Source organism: Aptenodytes patagonicus, chromosome 3, assembly GCF_965638725.1.
Source record: "Aptenodytes patagonicus chromosome 3, bAptPat1.pri.cur, whole genome shotgun sequence".
Classification (NCBI taxonomy): Eukaryota; Metazoa; Chordata; class Aves; order Sphenisciformes; family Spheniscidae; genus Aptenodytes; species Aptenodytes patagonicus.
Window position 1 is genome coordinate 27958861 of NC_134951.1, and position 9061 is coordinate 27967921.

The 9061-nt window shown below is 41.5% G+C and overlaps 1 protein-coding gene across 1 annotated transcript; it reads right to left on the reverse strand.

Moving 5' to 3' along the window:
• Positions 1-1273: 1273 nt before the first annotated feature.
• GSTA1 (glutathione S-transferase alpha 1) lies at positions 1274-8036 on the reverse strand. Its single transcript, XM_076332921.1, has 7 exons — positions 7974-8036; positions 6788-6898; positions 5757-5808; positions 3831-3963; positions 2823-2964; positions 1806-1937; positions 1274-1483 (listed from the first exon to the last, which is right to left on the reverse strand). The coding sequence occupies exons 2-7, from the start codon at positions 6872-6874 to the stop codon at positions 1364-1366; spliced, it is 666 nt and encodes a 221-aa protein (XP_076189036.1). The 5' UTR covers positions 6875-6898; positions 7974-8036; the 3' UTR covers positions 1274-1363.
• Between the last annotated feature and the right edge of the window lie 1025 nt (positions 8037-9061).

A 9061-nucleotide genomic window follows, 5' to 3' on the forward strand; every position in this document is an offset into this window, starting at 1 on the left:
AATGGGATCACAGCGATGGCGTGACTGGGGGAGAGGCCTGGGCTGCAGCCCCTGTGCGAGAGGTGCCGAGCTGTCGGTGTGCCAGGGGCTCTGGCTCTGCGTGGCCGAAGGCTGGGGTCTGTGCGCAGGCTCCTAAAACTGCCTGGCTATGCCGGGGAGCTTGCACGGCAGAGAGTTGGCAGCCACATCTGAAGTTTCCAGCTTGAGTTTCTGACAGGGCTCAGCAGCTGCAAGTGCTGCCCGAATGCTTCGGTGAGGCAGGAGGGAAACAGCTCTTGCAACAACTCTAATTAATACATGCTCTGCTGCAGAAAAACATTGGGTTTTTTCCTTTCTTGATGCTAAAAACTGGTTCCAGCTGCCTGGCATTTCTTATAAAGAAACTAATGGTGTTAGCAAGAGTTTTAGTGCCCTGAGTTTGCCCAGCTTAAAACTGCCAGTACTAGAGTATTAGTTGGTTTTAGGGCACCGGCTGTTGCATTTACATACTTGGTTGATTTGGTGTTTAAATAATATACATATTTATGTGTTCAACTGTCTTGCTAGCCTCTCAGTAGTAGAGATTGATTTAAGTGATTATAATGTACAACTTATATTTAACTGAGTTTAATATAAAGTGACATAAGTCAACATGAAGTCCTACATTTCAAGGTCTCGCTAGCACCTGACACCAATCTAACTCCTTCCTCAAATAATGTTTTCAACTTTACAGTTGGTGACAAGCATTCATTTCTCAGCCGAGTCTGCAAAGTGCTTTTAGCTGCTACAACAGACCTTTTGTTAAAGAAAATATTGGTGAAGCTATAGTACAAGCGCTTAAATGTCTAGTGACAAAACAGAGGTGCAGTAGGACCTCTGGCCCCAGCATGCTCCAAGTCAAGTCCAGAGGAAAGCTGAATCCAAACTTGTCATCTCCATCAAACCAGAGCCTGCAGGCTTTTCCTGGCATTTCCCAGAACAGATATGTCACCCACTGTTTGGGCTACACTCCCTTCATTTTCCAGCAACTCTTGGGAATGCCAGAAAGACAGAACCAGAGAGCCCTTAGGTATGTAAGTAGCAGGAAGAAGTCATTGAACAAACTGGTTTTGAGTGTCAATATAAGACTTTATTTCAGGTATTCTCTTTAAGTAATTTAAGACATCCTGTGTTGTCCAGTGTACCCCCTAATTCAGTGAACTATTTCATTTGCTGGTATGCTTATGTAGATTACCTTGGAAGTGTTTGCAGTAGGCTAAAACCAGTCCCATAGCTAAGGAAAGAGAGATCAAAAACCTTTTCACTATTTTCATTAATTTCACTTTGCCACTATCAGCAACCACAAAGACAATGAAATAGAGTTTCTGTGGGTTTAGGTCGCTGCTCAGTGGAAAATTTTCATCAGTTTTGGTACATCTTTTTCTTGTAGTGGTGGTTTCCTCTGGCTGCCAGGCTGCAGGAATTTCTTTATTGTGGGGATATTGCTTATTCTTGCTTTAAAACTCTACAAAACAAAACCAAAACAGCACTGTGCTTAAGAACCATGGTAATTGTCAGATGTTTAGATATTATCCATGCTCTAAAAGTAACATTATGTGTTGATACTGCAGAAGTATCTATATGCTTCATCCTATTATGCTTTTGGGGCTATAGTGACAGAAGGCAGCAATAACCATCAGTATTTGAGGCCGGCTAAAAGTACTTAGGATATTTGATTTTGTCTTTCACTTCTTTCCTCACCCTCCCACTCTCCCGTATTTCTCAGCCAGTTTAAATCAGTGGTCCTGCTTTGATTCATTGTCCATTAAAACTGTCCATTCGATTACCTTCAAGAGAGGAAATTTGGCAAGTATATCAGGCTTGCACTCTTCTGCCATTAAAAGGGTTTCAAGCAATTGCACATCTGCCCTGCTAAACTGGTTGCCAACAAGAAAGTCTTGTCCATGGTCTTTCAAAACCTAGAAACAGAGAACCAGAAGCAGATGTGATTTTTTTTTTCTTTGTGTGACTTAATATGGTATCTTTAAAGCAAGGTCATACACCGCACGGAGTTATCCTTGAAAGCAGGAAATGCAGCAAGAACAGCTGTAGTACAAACGAATGACCTGACCACACTGTCATCCTAGGCGTAATTTATCAGTCCTTTCTTTTCTGCATTTCTTTCTGGCAGCTCAGTTGTACCCCTCTTGCCTTCGCTTCTGTAGGTCATGTTATCAGCACTGCTGTGTTGAAGGCTAAGCTTTATGGGATACAACCATCACTGCAAATGCCTATACAAGATTTACAAGAGGCTTAAGTTCAGCCTAGGGCATAGTAAGAGTATCTTGGACTGTTTCAAATTATGGGCAGCTCCCTTACTCCTCACCTGTTTCCTCTTCGGTTTTGGGAATATTGCATTGGGAGCTCTCCACGTGTAACCTGTGCCTCATGGTCTTGATACCCAGCTAATCCATCCTCCCTTTTGTTACAGAAGGAGCTGTAATGCTTTTACATAGCGTGTATGGTATGTAGTGGTTCTGCACTTCAGAAGGAAACTTTATGTAAAAGCTGATGCTATAGTGTCTTTTGTCTGAAACAACATACAGACTGAAACATAGGCATTTGGGGAGCTCAGTGTGTCCTGGGTTTTTGCAGCTCTGCATCTCTCCCAGATTTGTAGTGCCTTCTGTCCCCTCTGTAGTGTTCTGTCTCCCTCCTTATCCCAGCCCCACCAAAACCATAGCATTTATATTTAAGTGGTAATTTTTCTTCTCTGTTTTCCTCAATAAAAATTGTTTGTGTAGATCCAGGATGGAGTTTCAGGAAAACAATACTAATCAAGCTACTACATCTTTGCCATGTACCTTCTCATAGACTGGGAAGTATCTGTTTGTGGCCTTGTCCACAATAGTAGCAAAATGTTGCTCCTTTTTATCCGCTGGTTGGAAAGGATGGGTCATGAGTAACTCGTTCAGATCTATTACTGCTTCCACATACATATCAATTCTGAAAGGAATAGATCCAGTTGGTCAAGTCAAACACAGTAGGTCTGAATAGCACGATAGCTACTGGCATAACCCCACTGAGATGTTGGGAACTCTCCGCCTCTTCTATCCAGCTTGGAGCAGTTCCCCCCAGAGTGCAGTAGCTTCAGGGAGGGGTGGAGAGCATGGGTGAAAGACAAGTGCAAAGTGCCTGACCAAAAACTAAAAGACTGTACCCCTTCCATTTTTCACTAGGGGTGATACTTCTATTAAGTTTTTTTTGAGCCCAAGTACAAAATTGGCATGTGTGTCATCCAAACTTGTGTTAAAAATCCAATCAGACATGGTAAGTTAAACAGTGGGTCTATACAATTGCTAACAAATTATCTTGACATGTGTTTACCAGTGCTAATTAACTTGAAGCATTTAAAAATACTTCAGGTCAAACCATGTGCCCCTAAGAGCCCTGTCCTTTAATAACCAGTTACTGATTCTACTTCTAATTCCTGGTTATTAGAGAGAGAAGTTTTTTGTTTCCATCAAAGACATTTCCCTGAATTTGATGTGGTGAAAATGCCTGCTGCTGATAACTGCAGGAGAAAATGAAAAGCAGCATCAGTAAGACAGTCTGCCTTCTGCACTCCTGACTGCTTTCTTCTGATAACTGTATTGACCTTTGATCTTCATGAACTCCCTTGCACCATGCTGCTTATCTAATTTAGCTGGTTATTACTGTTGTAGACATCACACGCAGTCACAGTCAACACGTGCTACATGAAAAGCTGCTGTATCACCCTCACTCTAACTGTGAGCTGGGATATTCTTGTGTTACACAGAGAGGTGGTATGAACTGTAGTCTAACAAACAAAGGTGGTACTGTTACAGTACAGGGCTCTCTCCTTCAGGTCCTTCCCGTAGAGGTTGTACTTCATTGCTATGTAGTTTCCAATGGCTCTGCTCTGCACCATCTTCATTCCATCTATCTCCACCATTGGCACTTGCTGAAACAGCAGGGATCCATCTAGGGAAAAGGGGACAAGACAGGAGACATTCAGTCTCTGAATGAGAACCATTAGTGGGTGTTTGGCAAAGTAACCACACATATTATGTTTTTATTTAAAATCATAGAATCATTTAGGTTGGAAAAGACCCTTAAGATCATCAAGTCCAACCGTAAACCTAGCACTGCCAAGTCCACCACTAAGCCATGTCCCTAAGCGCCACATCTACATGTCTTTTAAATACCTCCAGGGATGGGGACTCAACCACTTCCCTGAGCAGCCTGTTCAAGTGCTTGACAACCCTTTCAGTGGCAGTCTTCCTCATTCTCACAACAAGGTACGGAAAATGCTTACCATGAAACCAAGAACCATTTCTTGGGGATATGTTAATAACAATATTATAGCAATCAGCTTCTTGAAGTTTCTTCAAATCTGAGGAAGCACCCAAATGCAGAATTTTTAGCAGTCACACACTGAAAAAGACAAGTCCTGCGCTGCATGGCCCTAACTCAGACGATTTTCATGGAGGTTAATACAGATGAGAAGGACTAAAGGATCTGACCCAGCCAGTTTCTGTCATGCTTTGGTAAGTATTATGGAAATCTGGACTATTTACAGGCTTGTCAACATATAATGTGAATATAAATGTATATAATATCTTTGTGGCTACTATATTGACTTTATACAATGGCATACATCTGTACAGGCATGAAGCACGGAATAATGGGCAAGTTTCATGAGATTCCTGCAAGAGCCAAATATCACTTGATGTGAGACTGCAGCCATGTAAATCCCTTACTAGTCAGCAGAAGCCTTATTCTAGCAAGGAAGAAGTCAAAATACTTCCAGGAACCGATCAGAGAAGTGAATCAGAGTATTTGCTTTATGGAATCCTATTTCTTGACTCAGATAACTAATCAGCTACATCCGTCTTTGTATCCACTGTAAGGCAATCATGCAGAGAAACTGTCTGCTATTAAGGGCACATTTTCATTTATGCTCATGTCTCAAAATACTTTTTGAAAGCTGGCAGGTGGCAGGGGGATCAAGTCATTGTTCCTAAAGAAGAGCAGGACTGCAAATGCCAACCCTAGCTCAGACTTCTTTGAAAAGCCAAGTGAACTGGAAGAGCACAGACATGTAATTTGGTTTGGAGGAAATGTGAATATCATGTTCACAGAGATGGAAGCTAAAGATAGCAAGGTGGGTAGTTGCCTTGGGAAACAGGAACACATCAGAGGTACAAGTTAAACTCAGAAATCTGGAACTCTGGTTTCATACGGATTATAAAACAACAACTTTGTAGGCAACCTAAAATGCTAATGAATTTCAAGATGATCTGGTGACAAAAACCTGCATTGTCATAGGACAGGAGGCAATGGGCACAAACTGAAACAAAAGACAGTCAATCATCTGAACTTAAGGAAAGGCTTTTTTACTGTGAGAGCAACTGAATGCTGGGTTGGCCTGGCTTGCCCAGAGAGGCTGTGGAGTCTCCATCCTTAGAGATACTCAAAACCCAATTGGACACTGTCCTGGACAATTGGCTCTAGGTGGCCTTGCTTGAAGAGGGGAGGTGGAGCAGACGATCTTGAGAGGTCCCTTCTGACCTCAGCCCTTCTGTGATTTGGTGAAGACTGAAACAACTGGGTGGATGATACCATCTAACACACTGCAGTGTGCATCTGTGATACCTCATGTACAATCCAGTCTAGATTTTCTTTTTAAGAGACATAAGACTTCTTAGGTGTTCCAAGACAAACAATTCTAATTATTATTATTACCTAATAATTAAAAAGTGAAGGAAACTTACCCTTCCGTAACTTTGTCAGATCATCCTTTGTTTCCAGAAAACATTCTTCAAACTGCAGGAAATACAGAAGAAAAGTTGTGTTGTCACTGCATGTTTTAGTTTCTGCTTTGCATGAGACAATGAGAGCACAAAGAGCTGTGTTTTGAGGAATTTTATTTTTAAAAAAAGAAATCAGATTTGGAAGTGATATCTTTAAAAATTTATTTTGCCTCTGTTGCATCCTCTCCTCTTCCCTCTCATGTGATTCATATTTTTGTGCAGGTAAGGTTTTGGCTAAAGCTGAGGTGACCGAGGGGCACAAAACCCTGTCTACTGAGCAAACGATGACCACGCCGCTTCTGTTGTCAGTGCTGGCAAGAGATGGTGCAGGGAGAGAGGGGGATAAGTAAATTCACTCTGCAGCAGAACTGTGGTATAGTTCCTTTGCCACAAGCTGGCAAAAGGAGGGATGAAGAGGAGAGATCACATGCCCCATGCAGCGTTCTGGCACTTTGCCCATCACCATGACAAAAACTCACAGTTCTTAAAACACACAGATCCCCACACTCCCTCTCCAGTTTAATATCAGAAACCGTTAGAGGTAAAAACAATTACTCTGTGTTTTATAATATACAGTACCTTCAGGGGTAAGCTACATTGTAGTAGGCATAATAATTTTTTGCTATTTGGACATTGGGATTTAACTGAAGGTCTTCAGAACTGAAAGTGCTCGACCCCTGTGATTGGGCAGATAGGGGGTCTGAAGATAAGAAGATAAGAAGCCAGGTTCTGCTGCTGTGGTTTTAAATTTTTTCTTTCACCAGCTACAGAGGAGAGGCATTTGTGGTGCTACCAGTAGGCTTGGCACATGATGCTTGGAAGTGAAACGGGAACTTGCCCCCCTGCTTAGGGTATGCTAGTGGTCATTGTTGGCTTAGTCAGCAATGCACTAAATGCAGAGCTTGAAACAGCTGGTCAGTCACATTTTTTTATAAGGAACAGTAGAAATACATATTTGTCACATGCTCTTGGTATAAAAAACAGAGGCAAACCTCAACCCCGGCTGCTGCTAGTAGCCACCGTATTGATTCCATTCGGCCTCGTGCATTGAAGTAGTACAGCTTGGGTTTCCCAGACATGTTTCCACGTGCCTGATCTACTGTCTGGAATAAAGAAGTAAGTTTTGCAAAATAAAGATTCAGAATGCTGGTTTTGAGTCTCTAACTGGTTCTCAAGCATTGTTCAAAGTTGTCTTGTTTGAAACCAATGATTTATGGTCCAAGACTCTCATCAAATTATTAGAGGAGGTAAAAGACTATATTGAGAGACTGCATTGTATCATTTTGCCTTAAGATGTCTTTTATATATGCAGGTTAGTTAAGCAGAACTCTGTACTGAGAGCAATTGGCCCATGTCAGAGAACAAGCAAATCAAAACCCATTTGCATCCCAAAGTGTTCTGCTCTGACCAAAAAGCAGGGTGTGCGAGATACACTGCTCTCTTTATTTTAGCATTATCTCAGGATACAGTTTACTGTTTAATCAGATACACAATATAATCTCAGCAATTGTTGTGCTTTCTCCAGCAGCCATTATGCTCCATTGTAGTGACAGGAAGGATTTGTTTTTCCCCACTGTAAGCATTCAATCTCATTTACAACACTCCCCACTCCTCTCATTTCTTTAGGCAAGCACCCGAAGACAGGGGATTTAATTTTGTCTCTGGTAACGTTAGATTTGCCTTTACCACAGACAGAGCCAAAGTGCAATACCTGCTTGGTCCCATTCCAACTCTGCTGGAATTTAAAGCAACAAGTTTCTAGACAGACTGTCATCTACCCCATTCAGAACCAGTGCGTGCACATCAGCAGCAAACATGTAGACAGTGCCTAGTTTAAACTAGCTTCACAGTTATTAACACTGTGTCAACAATAAAGCTGAAGCATTAACAGCAGCAAAAAGAAAATGGCTAAAACCCCCCCATATTCCCCTTGAAAATAACGTCATCTTCTCTACAATAGGAAGAAGGGGGTGAGAGGAAGCACTCCACGCTTCTGAGATCTACGTTTCTTTTTCTTAAATCTGTACACCTAGAAAGCAGTTGATTAATAATCTAACATTTGATGCACATAACCATGTTAGTAAATAAAGTACAGACAAGTATTTAATCCATAAAACCCATTCACTTAGTTTCAGGTACACTAATTCCCTACGCATGTCCAAAATCCAAAAAGCTTACCTTGTACACAGTGTAACTCACTCTAAGCTCTCAGTAGCTTTGCCATGAGATTATATAGGTCTGTAGCCCCTCCTACAAAGAGAACTGCAAACAGTTCTCTGCTGATGGGAAACTCCTATTTCTTAAAACAAATTAAAAAAATTAGGTCTGTTTAGTCACTTCTCACCTACAGAAAATAAATTCCTGACTAATGCTGACTATGTACAAATGTAAGATTCACGAGAGGTCATGATCATTGGGAACATCTGTGCCAGCAGAAAATTCTATGCTTCCTAATTTCATTGTTTGGCAACCTGTTACTTAAAAATAAGCAGAACGGCTGAAAAGCTCCCATGATTTAAAAAAATACTGTGATAGCAATCAAAATTTTATTTTAATATTTTACAGTTTTTTACTTTTAACAGCTTTATGTAAGTCACATCAACTAATTCAGCTTGAATCCTTCATAAGCTTCCTTCCCTTCCTTAGTGATGAGGGATATTCCTTCAGGACATTTTTTCTGCTGAATTTCATTCCTGGACATCGGTGGGTTTTTTCTGTTTCTGACAAAAATGTTTCCCTGAATTTGACCTGGTGAAAATGCACGCCAAAGACAACTGTAGGAGACAGAAGAGTGGCATCAGAAGACAAACTGCCCTCTGCACTCCTGCCCCTTTCTTCTGATAACTCTGTTGACTTCAAAGAGTCAATACAGCATAAACTCCCATGCACCATCCTGCCTGTCTAATCTAGCTGGTTAATACTGTTGTAGACATCACCTGCAGGCAAGGTCAACATGCTATAGAAAAACCTGCTGAATCACCCCGAACGTAACTGTGAGTTGGGATATTCTTCTCATATTACACAGGGAGGTTGTATGAATTGTAGTCTATCAAACAAAACTACGAGTTGTTACAGTACAGGGGGCTCTCTCCTTCAGGTTCTTCCTGTGGACGTACTTTGCTGCTATGTAGCTGAAAATGATCCTCAGCCCATCAGCCTTCACCACTGGTACCTGTGACACCAAGGTGTTCCATGCTTGACAATAACATAAGCTTAATTATTTATTTAGAGCTAGAACCACAGAAGGACAAGGCATCAAAACGGTC